At 37.6% G+C, this 15,667-nt stretch overlaps 1 protein-coding gene across 2 annotated transcripts in view; it reads left to right on the plus strand.

Moving 5' to 3' along the window:
* The first annotated feature begins 573 nt into the window (after positions 1–573).
* The window catches only part of rxraa (retinoid X receptor, alpha a), a 203,524-nt gene continuing 188,430 nt past the window's right edge, over positions 574–15,667 (plus strand). Inside the window, exon 1 of one of the 2 annotated variants that reach the window (XM_056268255.1) lies at positions 574–708. In XM_056268255.1, coding sequence (XP_056124230.1) covers positions 678–708 — 31 coding nt within the window. In that variant the 5' untranslated portion in view covers positions 574–677. The remainder of the gene's footprint in view (positions 709–15,667) is intronic. The other variant, XM_056268257.1, reaches the window with a different exon arrangement.

Below are 15,667 nucleotides of genomic sequence, written 5' to 3' on the forward strand. Positions count from 1 at the left end.
TATAAATCTTAGTGTCTGCCATTTGCATAGATGTAAAAATAGTTATTTTGGAGCTTGTCAGACCTAGTTCCCATTTACAGTATGTTGTTTATATGGTAAATATATATTTACTCCTATGGATGCATGTCATTGTAGTTCATTATATATATTTTTGTTTTCTTAGTAATTAAAAACACTACTTGAATGGCACAAGCATGTCTGATTTAATCAGATTTCCTGCTCTTGAAATCTTAGGTTGCGAGGCGTAGACGTGCAGCACCATTGCATGGACGTAAAACAAACAGAGAAACAAACCCTACTGGAATTCAATTGTGCACAGAGGTGCCACTTGGCATGAGAAAGTCTTGTTTTGGAAATCCATCCTGCAGTGCTCACTCTCGATAGCTTTCCAATGGAAGAAAGCCAGGATTTCCTAATTCAGAGAGAATGGAGAGTTCTTAACAGATTGATCGGCTGCAGGGGACAGTCTATTCTTTAAATGACCGCTCGGAGGGAGGGAGGTGGGGGGGAATGGTACTTCATGGATGTGTGTTTCTAAGAGGAGCCTCAAAGAAACCTTTTGTTTTGTCCTAGGTACATGTCAGGAGGAGAGAAGCTCTCTCTAAAGAGATCACCGCAGGCTGGCGTAGCTCCCTTCATCTCTCACACAAACCATCTATCTGCTGTAGCTGTTCCTCATGGATCCCTTCTGCCTTGATATACACATGGGTGAGTCTCAAAGGCTGCGATATGTTAGATTGTTTTTCAATGGGCTTTTTATTGCACTTAATTATCCTGCCTACAGCCTTCAGAGCATAAGGGTCCAATATTCCCAGTCTGCGAGTTAAGCACAGTTGACAGCATTTTGTGGCATAATGTTGATTACAACAAAAATGTATTTATACTTCTTTAAAAAAAAAAAAAATTAAAAAGCAAAAATTTGAGTTGCAATGGAAGTGAATGTGCCCGGTTATATCCATATCTGCAAACTGCTGTACATATTTTAAAACAGTATTACAACTTGATGTAATGAATTAATGCTGTTTTTAAATGATAAGCTTCGCATTTCTGGTTTTGAATGATCCAAAGATTGGCCCCATTCACTTTTATTGTAAGTGTCGTACTGTAACCTCGATTTTGGATTTTTTCTTTTTAAAGAAATCGAGGTAGTTGTGCCAACTTTATGCAACAAATGCTTTCGTTAGACCGTAACTTGCATTTAACCCAGAATATTCATCCAATGGTCGGATTTTACTTGGAGAAAATGAGAATGAATCAAAATAATAATTATAACATCTGCACTTAATTATATAATTAAGCACTTTGTTGCACTCTAAATGTGTGGATGTTTGTGATAATTGCAGCTGGAATAAAGTGCTTCTTGGAAACGTTCTAAACCATTTGATAAATGGTACAGTACTCGAGCATTCAAGCATGAAGCTATGTCACAAGGCGATGATGTATTTTCCAGCAAGTGATTGTTGGCATTTTAAAGTTGGTTTATGCCACTGGACGGTGACTGAGCTGGTTTTTACTTGGACTTTGTAAAGGTCATTCTTCTGGCATACAACATCTTTCTGTGCAGGTTTCACTCCCGGCAGGAGCCGAGAATGCAATATCTTGGACTCGGCTGAATAGCAAATATTAGTTGGCGAACCGCTGCTGCTCTTTTGAGCAATAAATATATGCTCTTATTCTATGTGCCCTGAAATGCGCTGCTTTGCCCTAATATAGCTGTGTTTCGTGTGTAGCCACCTAAATAACCACAAGTACATTTATTTCAAGGTTGCACAGGCTGGTCCTCACTGGGGTTTTATGTAAAGGCTGGACCGCAGGCTGAGTCGTTTGGCTCGACTACCAAACTACGGCCACGGATTTTATCCATCAGGACAAAAAGAAAGAGAAAATAGAGAGGGAGGCAAATGCTGAATTCAATCGTAACGCATAAATATGAGTCTGACAGAGGTTTGGCAGGCTGCGGAGCTGTCATACAACTGGGAAGAGCCGGGGTGTTTGTAAAGAGAGGCTGTTGAGTATTGATTTTGCAACAGGGCTGGCACGGGGCTTTGGAATGTAGGCCACTGCTGTTGCAAAAGCCAGAGAGTGTTTTCTGTGAGGCGTTCTTCACGCTCCACCCTGAGCTGCTGTATGTCAGATGGACACGACATTCAGACCTTTTAGAGTCTTTAGAGGGAACGGTATCAATCCATTGATTTGAATATCGATAGTGTATTGCAAGAACATAGAGGTAAAAAACCTGAGGCTTTGAGAGCTTTCAGAAATCGAATTTGCTTTATTCCTGCAAAGTAATTTTTTTCAAATCTCCTTCAAATACATGTTTCACTAGGCACCCTTAGACAGAGGAAGATTTCCTTGCCTATCCCTAAAGAGTGCATATTGATGTATAATAGAGTTAGATAAGGCACAAATGTGTACCTTTTGAGGGGACTTCTGTAGTGACAACCTGAAGGTATTTTTTTAACGTTGTTTTTTTTCTAGATTTTAGTCATCATTTAATTTAATAATCTAAAATAATTTTGTTTAAAGGCTGTCCTTTGCATCCTAAGTAGTGTTTTTGAACATGGGGGTATTTGTTCAGGGGGCTACAGTATACGATGAGATGTAGATAGTCAGACTGCTAAAGTAGTTAGATTTGGGTCGTCTTGCAGCCTTTCAGGTGCAGGAAACAACCACTAGTCCCTAGCTGAATAATTGACCAGACATACATGTTGTGGGTGCAGTGATCCAATAGGGAAAAAACAATCATTTGTGTCCTATAGATACACATGTCAGTTTATGCCAAGATGGTAAGTGTAGGTGTGTGTGGGTTTGTTTAGCTATACTTTTGGGACAAAATCCTCCTTATAAATGAGTAAAATATGACATAAATATAAATACAATACAGGAAAAAAGCCAATTGTCATACTGCAAAAGTTTTGAATAATCAAGTTTTTTTTCTTGTTTTTGGAAGAAGTCTCTTATCCTCACCAAGGCTGCATAAAAACTGTAATATTGTGAAATATTTCTATTTAAATATTCTTTAAAATGTCATTTATTCCTGTGATGGCAAAGCAGCCATTAATCCAGGCACGAAATCTATACGCAGCACAAAAAATATTGCTGAAGGATCATGTGACACTGAACACTGAAGTAATGGCTGCCGAAAATTCAGCTTTGCCCTCACAGGAATAAATAAAAAATGTAAATAAATTAAAATATTATTGCATATTATATAATATTACACATTATTATTATATTTACACAAATTATTTTAGGGGTAAGGTGAATTATTGTGGGGGGTTTTTGGGTGGGGGAGGGGTTAGTCTATAGGTAACGGTAATATATAAAACAATAATATATAAAACAACTAGAAGACTTACATACACATTTACATACACATCTAAATGAGGGTATGCAAATATATCCATTCATATAATTATCTGCTCTTTTCATCATCCTCATTGGCTATCACATGTCATGTGTTGAAGACTTAGCAGGCTATAATTTCACACAGATTTGTTGATTGCAGTCTAGACCGGGCTTGACTTCAGCATGCTTTGTCAGCTCATTTTCCTGTTTCGCGGCTCTCTGAATCTCTCCATCTGCCTCAGCCACACAAATCCTGCTGTCTCATAAGTGACACAGTCGTCTGCCAAAAGAATCAGATTGGCAACTAAACAAAACCCCAGAAGAAGGCGTGTGGAAGCTTTGGCACACCCTTGTACCCTTTCATGATTTAGAAAGCAAGAAAGATTGTCTCTCTGCCAGTGCTTGTAGAAAAGATTGTTGCTCTGTTTGGAATCAAAAGCTTATGATATCTGTCATAAATGCAGAGCAGATTTCGCCCCTATGTTTATGCCATCGGGTGTTATTTAGGCCCTTTCTCGAAAGGAATCGTTTAGGGGTTCACTAGCCCGATCCAACATTAACCGGTTGATTTGTCTTCAGCACGTTAAAACGATGTTCTTAATGGTTCCTTAATATCTTTCTGAAACTCTGACAGTGTGGCTGACTGTCTTCTGTACTCTCAGAGATTGCATGTTTTGTAATGCAAGCTGCAAAAGAGGCACAAACAAAGTATCACTACATCCTCTACCCTTGATCTTTCTGCCCCATGTGTCCTTTTTCTTTGTACTTCAATTCCACTTTCACCATCCTTCCTTCTCCCTGTATGTCTCGAGATGAGGTTCTATTGATCGTGGAAGTGTGTGACTGTAATATACTTTGACAGCTCACCATGCAGGCTTGCACTGAGGAGAGAATCATGCAGCCAATCCATGAGGCAGAAGATCACGCCAGCAAAGCCCAAACTATCCTTCATGCATGAGTGGCCACCCTCCACGCAATCTAACCATACCGCAGGACGTATACTCTGACATCACCTGAACTTTAGCGTCTCTGTTGTGGATATAACGCTTTGATTTGTTGGATACTCAAGGATAGAAGGTTTAGAATTTAACCTAAAAAGCTACATTAGCATTGTTAGCTACACTCTTAGAAAAGTACAAGTAACTTTACTTCTGTATGCAATGTGGAGACCGATATTAGAGATATTTTTATGTTACTGTATTGGATTTTGAAATAACATATTTAATTATGCATGGTCATTCATCCCATTTTTACATTTAGATATCATCTTACACATATTTAAAATGAATTGTTAAAGACATTAATAATTTAAAGATTAAATGTAATCTTTATGTTTCCAAATCTTAAAAATATGAATTCTTCATACATTACAATGTTGGCATGCCTAAATTCACAGCATTTAAAACTAAATTGATTTTAGTGTTTTCATTTTTTTTTTTTTTTTTTTTACGAAATAGTGTTGAATTTTAAAATATGCCATTTATCTGCTATTAGCCACACTATAAAAATAATTATCGCCATCCCCATTCTGTATAAATTGATTTGAGTGATTTATTGAAATAAAAACGTTTATTTTGTCGGAATACATGGCTACTTTTGAATGATTATCATTGGAGAAGCATTCTTTTTGGCCATCGAATTGTGTAGTTTTGGTGTCATGCAAGATCCTTCCCGAAAGCAATTCCAGGTAACACTTTATTTTAAGGTGCTTGTAATAAGCAGTAATTAATAGTTAATAAGACACTTATAAGACCTTATAAGATGCATATAAGATGCATATTATCATTAACTAATGATAATAAATAAATTAAATTAAATAATACATTTCTCAAGTATCAATACATTGCACTTTTAGAACAGCCGAACAAACATAAATGGTAACACAAACTCCCAGGCCCTTAAAAATTGACCTTCCCAAGAGGGAGTAGTTTCCCTGATCTCTTCAGGGCCTGGACCTTTAATTAACCCTTATATGAAGTAGTTAATGCTTATATGCATCTTATAAGGTCTTATAAGTGTCTTATAAGGTCTTATAAGTGTCTTATTAACTGTTAATTACTGCTTATTACAAGCACCTTAAAATAAAGTGTTACCGAGTTCCATTAGTCAAAGATTTCATTGGTGCTCTATTCTGTTGCTAATTTGAAATTATATGAAATTGCTTTTTTTAATCAACATTTTTATCCGTCAACTTTGCCACCACAAGAATAAGTGGTTACACTTTATTTTAATGTGACGTAGTTACATTGTAATTATTAAAATAAGTACTGAGTAATATTAATTAACTACATGTACTTACTGTAGAGTTACTGTTAGGTTAGGGTTTGGCTTAGGGTTAGTTACTTGTAATTATGCATAATTTACTGTTATTACTAGTGTAAGTACTTGTAGTAACGTGTAATTACGTCACCTTAAAGTGTTACTGAATAAATTACATTTTAAAATATATTAAATATATATTGATGTTTACAATAATGTTTTACTGTATTGAAATAAATATAGCTTTGAAATAGACTTCTTTCAAAAACATAAAATCTTATTGACCCCAAATTTTTAAACAATTAAACATTTACCTTTTTTGTGTTTCCAGTTGGCATATAGAGCTTAGGCTACTTGCTTTCTTTTGATTAGCTAGAAAAGTTCATCTTGCACTACACTGGCAACTACAAGCAGCTATGCTAGCCAGCCAAACCTTGATCCCTTGGTGTGAATACATCTTCCCGTGGAATTTTGTCCCCCCCCCGGCTCAAAGTGAAACTCCTCCTGTGTGTGTACATTGCGGTTGTCTTTACTATCGTCAGAACATGTTATAAATTCAGAGAGGTGGTATTTAGCACTCCGTAGATTGCTCGTTTAAGGTTGTGTAAACTCTCTGGTTTGGCTCGGCATGCCACACTCAGTGAGCACTTAGGATGTGTGCCTACAGTGAACTATGATTGCACGAGTGTGCTTGCTGCTTTCAGCCAAGACTAATGAACTGACTTCTCTGAATATGTTCATCAGCTTCCCTATAAACCCCCTAAACCCTGTTTCCCATCCATTAGCTCCATTCAGCGGCTAAATCATAATGATTTCCAAATGGGCTTTGTTTGAATGCACTCGTAGGGTCTACCAGAGTTGAATAGGTACTGTGGCATACCACAAAAATGTCCTATTTAAAGACAAGACATAATATTATTCAAGGAGAAGAAGCGAAGACTGGAGTTTAACCACAGTGGTCAAAAATGAGACCAAACCAAATGACTTAAAATGTATATTTTTCTCTTTTTTTAATTCATAGCATGGACTGTTTAATCTAATTAATCACAGTTATCCTTTGAATAATTATAGAATGGGCGGCTAGCAGGGAAGGGAAACAGGAAGGGAAGGAGCAGTGCTTTCACCACATCAAAGTCGTCTGACAGTAATTACTGTCTATGAAACAATAAATAATGAAACAGGATCTATCTACAATTTACTTTAATGTTCCTGCATGATGTAATTTGAAATAAAGACAGTAAAATGATTTTTTTTTTCCAGTGCAGACATCTTCGTATTGATCACAGTGAACTAATGCAGCTGTGCTGCCAAATTTGAGAGGAAATTAAATTAGAGGCCAGTGCTTAATGCCATATATATTATGTGGTCTGTTTTGAAATAGACTGCAGACTGAGAGGCCGCTACATTTGAATTCAGTAATATGTTTATGCACATGTCCTTCATAGTTATTTACTGAATTATGTAGTCTATTTCATTCAAATGACTTGAAATACAAACGTTAAACGTTTGTACAGAGTACAATGGACGGAAACAATGCCATTGTATGAGGAGTTTGGAGGCTGTGGATCATATTTTTGTTAAAGTCAACATAAATTGATGTGTGCAAACCATTTTACTTCAGTAATGTGATGTATTTCAGACAGGATATTTAATGAAAACAAATGTAGGGAGGATCTTGTTTGGATTATGAAAAGTGGACGTTACATGCCAGAATGGGGGCCAGACAGAATGTGAGTTTGCTAAATTGTCTACACTGTTAATCAAGTAAATATTGTCAATTGTGATTTCATGTAGACTTTTAAAAATGTTTTTTTTTTTTTTTAGCTGTAAGATTGTCTATGTTGTCATTATCAACTTTTTTCCCGTGGGTATTGCTGTTTACGTCAACATTTATTTTGTCGGGTGCAGTAACTTAAAGACATAACAGATGGCTTTTGTTCATGGCTTTTGGATGGTTTTCTGCCTCAAACATTATCAACATATAGAGACAACAGGAAGGAGACAAGTCACTGATGGACAAATTGACACTTGTGTTTTTGTATCCAATTGTATTCTGTAGTCTGGTTCTTCTCTCTTGAGGGATAAGACGCTGGGCGGCAGTTACCTAGTCATGTCTAATTAACACTCAGCACTCGCAAAGTGCCATGACAGCAAGGATGGCTAGTCTCTGGGAAGGTTAGCTGGCTTAGTAGTGATGAGAATGGATATGGTAAGGAGGGAAACCACTGTATGGGAAGGACGTAATAGTACATGCAGTGCTCCACACAGTCAGAGAAGGGCATTTCAGACACTCTCCTTGGGCTCGTCCTGTCCAGGAGACTGGTGCTCGAAATAGCACACAACCATATTACTCGTACAATTTTTCAGTATGTATACTAAACATTGTATGTTCTATTTTTGTATGCATGGAATACCAGAGAGCACACTGTGTGTCCCACAATGCAATGCTCTTCAGCTTCAGCTTCACTCAGTTTTACTTTAAAAAAAAAATGTTTTGTCTTAGATGCTTTTCCAGTCTTTCCAAACTAGTCTTTAATTAGTTAAAGCTAGACTTCAGCTGGTCTACTTCCAGTTAGCAGCTATCTAAAGTTAAGACTAGCAAACCGTCTTAGGCAGGTTTAATTTTTTCCCCCAACAGAGATAATTAAAAAATATTAGGAATTGTTTAACATACTGTATGTGCGGCGCTGTATGCAGTAAGCAATCTATGATCATTGTTGTTCTTTTATAGTCTTCAGTGCCTCTTCTAGTTTTCAGTTGCTTGTTTGTCCACAGTTGAAATTTGTTGATATATTGATCTGTAATCTTCCTTTTGTAAACGTCCGAATGTGTATTCTCTCCCAAAATGCACTGCCAGCCAATAAGTGCCTCAAATTATGTTTACAACTTTAGACTCTGTAGGTTTTCTTATTTGGAGCACAATGGGTAAAGAAAGTGTTATAGGTTTTTCATTTATGCATATATGCTGATGTTTAGCTTTATTCACATTTAGGGGTATTTATTTCCTCTACATTTTTTTCCCCTCAAAGGTCTGCACTATCGTAACTTACACCGTTTCAGTAGCCTTTATTTTTTAAATGGCTTTGAAATTAATAAAGATGTGCATTTCTACATTGTGACGTCTTTACCCTAAAACTGTTGGAAGATTTTATTTATTGTGAAGTAATGTACTCTTGTGCAGTGCTTGAAGTGGGGGGGAAAAGGTGCCGGTACTCTCTTGCATTGGCAAATCATGACATTTGAAATTTCTACAGTGAAAAACAAAACTTGGAAATATTGCTGGTACAACAACAATTTATTGTTATTTATTAACAACATAAATGTATTTAAACAAGTCGTGTGTGTGCGTGCGCGCATTTATTTACAAAGAAACATTCTCTTTTTAGAAGTTGGTCATTAATAAACTTGATTCTTGAAGTTTGTTAAGATGGGAGGTATACAACAATTACATGTAAATGGTAAACAACAAAAACAACCAAGAAAACAGCTCTGATATTGTCTTTTCAGTCATATGTTTACAAGACAGCAAACATTAAAAAAAAGTAAACTCGGGTTTGATTTGGGTATGTCTATGTAGGCTATTACATAAACTAAAAGAAAGCTTATATTCTGACTAGTTTGCTCGTTTTATGTATTAATAAAACATATAGTTTTACCCAAACTGAATAATTAAGACAAGTTTAAATGGCTAAATCTTGTATAAATATTTTTGAGTCTTCATTTTCTTTTCTGACGCAGCCTACTCCAGTTCTTGTTAAAACACATTAGACATGCAAATTCTGTGCATTTTGGGCACTTTTTGTGTGAAATCATATTTATTTTCTCCATCAAAAGTGTGCTTTGCTTTCACTTTAAATGTCGTGAGTAGCACAACAATAGACTCGGCACCGAACCCCTGCTTCACTGCTGCTTGCGTGACGCTCCTCCTCGCGGTGTGAATGCACTCATTGATTAACGCAAGCCGAAAAAAATACGCGCTGCTCACGCTTGCGGTGGCCGTGATCAGCTCCGGTAGCCGTTTCGCAGCCGTAACGCGCCACAGATGTGTGCAGTGTAAATAAGGGGTTAAACGGCCGTCACGCTTTTTCTGTCAGTAGAGTACCGGCTACATGCGAGAAGTAGCGGTACGCAAGAAAAAGTGCAGGTACGCTTAAGAGTAAAATGTAGAAGTGCCGGTACTGCGTACCGGTGAGTACCGCCCCACTTCGAGCACTGCTCTTGTGTGTATTTACAATGAGCTGGTAAGCCTGGTTAATGTGAAAAGTAGAGCATCTGTTAGGCCTGTAGGCACCCAGTGAAGACCACAGAGCGGTTCTTCCTGAACCTGAATAAGCTCATAGAAAGACATCGCCTAACAGAACTCATGTGGTAAATCTGTGGCTCACTTATCACTTTATTACTTAAAGAGATTCAGGCATAAAGTTATGTATTAATCCCACTTTATGAAGTACGGAGCATGTAGTCTGGACTGGAGACAGCACATGGCAGCATAGGAAACCACAGTCACTGATTAGATCAGGGGTGGCTGCTGCCTTTCAAGAGTGGACAGATGCCACTTATCAGTGGCAATGTATTAAGATATGTTCAGTTTCTCAGCTAAATTAATCAACCATGGTCAGAACAGTATTTGTACAATATTTACAAATGGTAATACTCAAGAAACAAAATTAAGAACAAAAAAAAAATGTACGCCAAACGCTGCCAGTCTTTTTCAATTATTGGTTGTTTGTGGCAAAGTCGCACCTATTTGTGCCTATTTATGTATTAAAGGTAGGGTAGGTAACTTCGGAGAGGCTAGCAATAGCCACCTAGCTTTGAAAGCATGATCAAAGCTAGGAGACCCTACCTTCAGAACAGCTCAGAGTAGAGCGTGACTTCATTACGCAGGGTTCGTACGGGTGCTTGAAATCCTTGAAAATGCTTGAATTTTAATGAGGTGTTTTCAAGGTTTGAAAAGTGCTTAAATTTTGGATAAAATGCTTGAAAGTGCTTGAAATTGTAACTGTTTCTTTCACAACAAAAACCTATCTGACTGAATATTTCGTTTATTAAATGGCGAAATAAATAGTTTGCTGCGGCCCGAGCGTGATTGTTCCCGGCGTCCCCCGCAGTGTTGGTCTGGTTTCACACTCAACTTGATTCTATCGAATCCTGGTGCGTTTGCGTGCATCTTACGTCATCAAAAACTTGCACGACGCATGATAGAAAACAGAACGCGGGTCAATATATTGTGTTTTTTATTAATTTGGTGTTAATATGCGCAGCTGAGTGAACAACACAGGTTTACTGTGTATCGCATTTGGCTTTCTGCTGATTGCAAACGCAGGAGACAGTGGACTTCCAATAATTTGTTGGCCTGAGTCTACGCGCTATGTGTGTGTGCGAATACACTGCAGACTCACTCTCGCTCGTATCCAAGGTAAATCATCAACACTATCATCCCTTACATGTGTTTTATTTAACTAAATACATCATAATCAGCTAAAACGCATGCGCAGGTCACTCTACTAAGTGCGCACCCGAGTCCGTGATTCTTTCACATTCACGCGAACCGCGGCACGGTTCGGGAGCAGCCGAACTCAGAGCACCTCCTCCAGGTAGTCTCGGATTCGGTACCTGAGGCAAAATTACTATATATGCAGCTCGAATTATATATTTATAACTCCAAACAATTGGCCACTGAACCAGCTGATTAAATCTTCATTTGATTCGATCCGTGATTACAACTTTACACTAAAATGAACCAATCGCATTTTACTGATGCAAAAGACGCGCGCGAACACACACTGAGAGGGAGCGCGGTGTGTCACTTCTGAACTTGACACAACTGAACGTCTCTTGATTAAAGCTCCAGGTGACGGGTTGCCAGATATCACAAAAAGAGCAAAACAAGCCCCTTAAAGGTGCCCTAGAAAGTTTTTTTTAAATTATTTTATAATGTTTCCTGGGTTGCCCTTATAATGTTAGTATGTTTTTTAGATCAAAAATAGTCATAATTTAGAAATAAAAGGCATTTTTCCTAGCCTGATTTTAGCCTCTGATTTGAACACTCTGTTTGAAGGGGCGTGTCTGCTGTGAGAACCGGCCTCTGCTGTGATTGGCTGACATGCTTGCATATGAAATTGCTACGTACATGTGAAACTCTCTCGAATACTTTTACTACAGATATTTTACGTTTTTACAGCTATCGAGATTAACGAATCGTGAGATGTTTTTAAAGTATTTAAATCTATTCCCATCACATAAAATGTTGCCGTGATGAGCATTGAGCAGATGACTGTGTGTTGATCGCGAGACTGAAGATCTAATCATTGCAAAGCAGTTTCTGCACTCTCTCTGCTTTCACCAATGCAAACACGATGATTTACATACAGTAAGAGCTTCGTTGTGCAATAACGTGCGTCAGTGATTTCATAACGAGTTGTCCAAATAAACTCACGCTGTGTGGAAAGATTGTTCTTTGATCGCTTTCTGTATATAATTTATTCACTATAAAAAAAGTTTGTTTTCATCCAACTAAAAGAAACGATGTGAAGTTGATATTTTAGTCACTGGTTTGACTTACTGATGCATAAACAGTATTGAACGATTTTGAGAGAAAGATTACCTGTCTGAACTCTAGGGTTGGGTACCGAAACTCGGTGCCAATAGGGAACCGGTTCCGACGTAAACGGTAGTAACCAGACCGAATAAGAACGAAAATTTCGGTGCCTGATTTCGGTGCCTAACTTCATTATGCACACACGCACACACACACACACACACACAAGGTCTCTCGCTCTCTCCCTCTCCGCCGTGCGTGTGCTACACAGTTTGGAGCACAGTTTCCTCTTCCTCGCATGCGCGCTCTTTCTCGCAAGGTTTGGCTGCATTTCACGTGTAAAATTACGTGTCAGAACGCCCTCTGGGTGTGCCGATAGTCTGAATCCCATATAGAATCAAGCCAATTCATTGGCTGATGGCGCGGGCGCCGCATCGACGCACTTACGTCGTCATATGTTGGCGCGCGCGCGCCATCTGCTCCTCTGATTTCTCTGCCGAAAAAGGAAGCTGGTCGGCAGCGCGAGGAGCTTGGCGGCGTCCCGTTCCCTTTTGAGAGATATGTTACACCAGTAACCAGAGATGTTCTCTTTCATAGGTTTACTCAACGCTGCGTAGCTAAGAAGCAGTGGATTTGTAGGCTGCCGTATCACGTGCCGTTTGAACTGACGCGCTACAGCGATCTGTCACATTTCAAAGAGCCAAAACGTTATTTATTGTGTGAATCTCTTAAAAATATTGACAGAATCTGACAGCTGTGGATTTGTTCCATATCAAAAGTAACCTTCTCTGTCTTGTCTGTCGGTGTCAGTGTCCTCTTTGTCCGCGATTTTTCTGTGTGAAAAGGGTCATTTGCGTGAGTCTCACGGTCAATGCGTGAGAGTTGGCAGCTCTGCCTGCTAGTAATCTCTATTAATCTCCAGTATTATTACATTGTTTGATACAATATTGTTTCATTTGATATTATGTAAATATTAATTTTTATTTTATATTGGTTTTATTATTACCATATGCTACTTGTAATTATATGGTTTAAAGATTTAAGTTAATATTGTGTCCAGTTTGGCCCTGTAAATTAAAGGGTATTATTTTTTGATAAAGTGTGTGCGGTTTCATTTTCTTAAGTACCGATTTAAGAACCGTTTAAGCACCGGAACCGTTTAAAAAATACCGAGTAGGTACTGGTATCGGATAAAACCCAAACGATACCCAACCCTACTGAACTCGAACAATTACAGATCAGAAAGTGTTGCTTGGTAGCTCGATCCGAGGCCAGCTCTGTATTGGCCCAAGTTGAGGAGACCGTCGTCGGTGAAATGTTTGGAAATTTCCAGAGAAAATAAAATTAACCCATTGTTTCTTCAGAGGCTTGGATGAAGGAACTAAAAAATACTTTTGTGTTCATGTGTACATCCAAACACTGAGCAACTGCTATGCTTCGGCTGCGCAGATCCGCCCTCCGCCTGGCATTGAGGGCTGGCATATGCAAATCTTCGGAGGCGTACATATTAATGATCCCCACTATTGCGTCACAGTCGGTATTATGTGGAGATTCGCCTGTTTTTCAGGGGTGTTTTTTAAAAACGTGATTTAAATAAGAAGGAGAAAACAATGGTGTTTGAGACTCACTGTATGTCATGTCCATGTACTGAACTCTTGTTATTTAACTATGCCAACATTCAATTTCATATTCTAGGGCACCTTTAAAAAACGCAGTATAATAAGCAGACATGGCAAAAAATGTACCGGGGAACACATTTAAACATAATAGTATTGCTAATATTATCCTACCAAATTAAAAGGAAGTTACTAATTTATTATGAATAGAATAGTTCAAAATAAAATATTTAGATATTATAAACTGATTGATGAGGTAAAGCAATAACATGAGATTGAAAAATGTATTCAGCGACACTTTATTTAAAGTTTAATTGCACCTATGAGTTGTATTTAATATCAGTCAGTTGGGGGAAGTTCTTTTAAAAGTTGATGAGTGTGTTTTGTTCACTATATTTAGCTATCAAAATAGTTTACCGAATAAATTATTTGCCAAATAAAAGTCAAACAAGGAGTAAAACTTTTCATTTCTAAAGTATTTGGGTTTATTTAGTATACAAAGCCCTTTATGACGATTTTTCGAGAATAACTACATGTATAAATAACTATATCGTGAAATATATCGTTACCGTGAAATAAAATTAGTCATACCGTGAAACAGAATTTTGGTCATACCGCCCACCCCTACTGCATGTCATTAGGATCAAATCCTCCAACAACATTTTGAAAAATAAAACCTGTGTTTTGCTTCAATTTCTGATCCTTCTGCTATTACGAGAAACAATTTTGGCTGTTTATTGCATATTCCCTCTTTTAATGTGGAAAAAACGCTAAATAATAATTTTTACTATGTATTGGTATGTAATTTACGGTGGAGAAGCTGCTGGAAAAAGCTTTAAAATGGACCTTGAAAGTGCTTGAAAAGTGCTTGAATTTGACCTTGGAAAAGGTGTACGAACCCTGATTACGGTAATTATGACATGGCGTGAACCCAGCATAAGCTCGTTGTTTTTGGCCAGGAGGAACGGTAAAAGGCGACTGCTGTTTGTTGGCTCAGCGCTCAGCTCAGACCAAATGCTAATAAGAACTGATATTTTATACTACGAGTATTAGAACACGATTGGTTAGATGAGAAGGTAATAAGTGACGTAACAATTGAGTCTTCCTGGCAGAACTTACTCTAAAGCTTTCATTACCGGTCAAAGTTTGGAAACATTACTATTTTTAATGTTTTTGAAAGAAGTCTCTTCTGCTCATCAAGCCTGCATTTTTTTTATTAAAATACAGAAAAAACAGTAATATTGTGAAATATTATTACAATTTAAAATAATGATGTTCTATTTTAATATACTTTGAAATATAATTTATTTCTGTGATGCAAAGCTGAATTTTTATCAGCATCTTTACTCTAGTCTTGTGTCACATGATCCTTCAGAAATCATTGTAATATGCTGTGGTAGTTTTTTCAGGTTTCATTGATGAATAAAAAGTTAAAAAGAACAGCATTTATTCCAAATAGAAATATTTTCTAACAATATAAATCTTTACTCACTTTTTATCAATTGAACACATCCTTGCTGAATAAAAGTATTAATTACTTTTTTTTTTTAAAGAAAGAAAAAACTTTTGAATGCTAGTGTATTGTTACAAAAGATTGTAACAATATATATTACAAATATATATTATATATTATCCAACACATTCTCATCCTTTGGCGTCATATAGGTGACGCCATATGATATTTCGTCGAAATCTTACGCACATGGCATCCTTTAGCGTCAATATAACACGCACTGTTATGGGTAGGTTTAGGTCTGGGGTAGGGTTACGGTTATGACGCCTTGGGTTCTGCGTCCCATATTGACGCTAAAGGATGCCATGTGCGTAAGATTTCGACGAAATGTCAAAAGCGGCACATGTATGACGCCTTGGATTCTGCGTCCCATATTGACGCTAAAGGATG

The sequence above is a fragment of the Rhinichthys klamathensis genome, unplaced genomic scaffold, assembly GCF_029890125.1.
Source record: "Rhinichthys klamathensis goyatoka isolate OS25496 unplaced genomic scaffold, OSU_Roscu_1.1 h1tg000270l_1, whole genome shotgun sequence".
Lineage (NCBI taxonomy): Eukaryota > Metazoa > Chordata > Actinopteri > Cypriniformes > Leuciscidae > Rhinichthys > Rhinichthys klamathensis.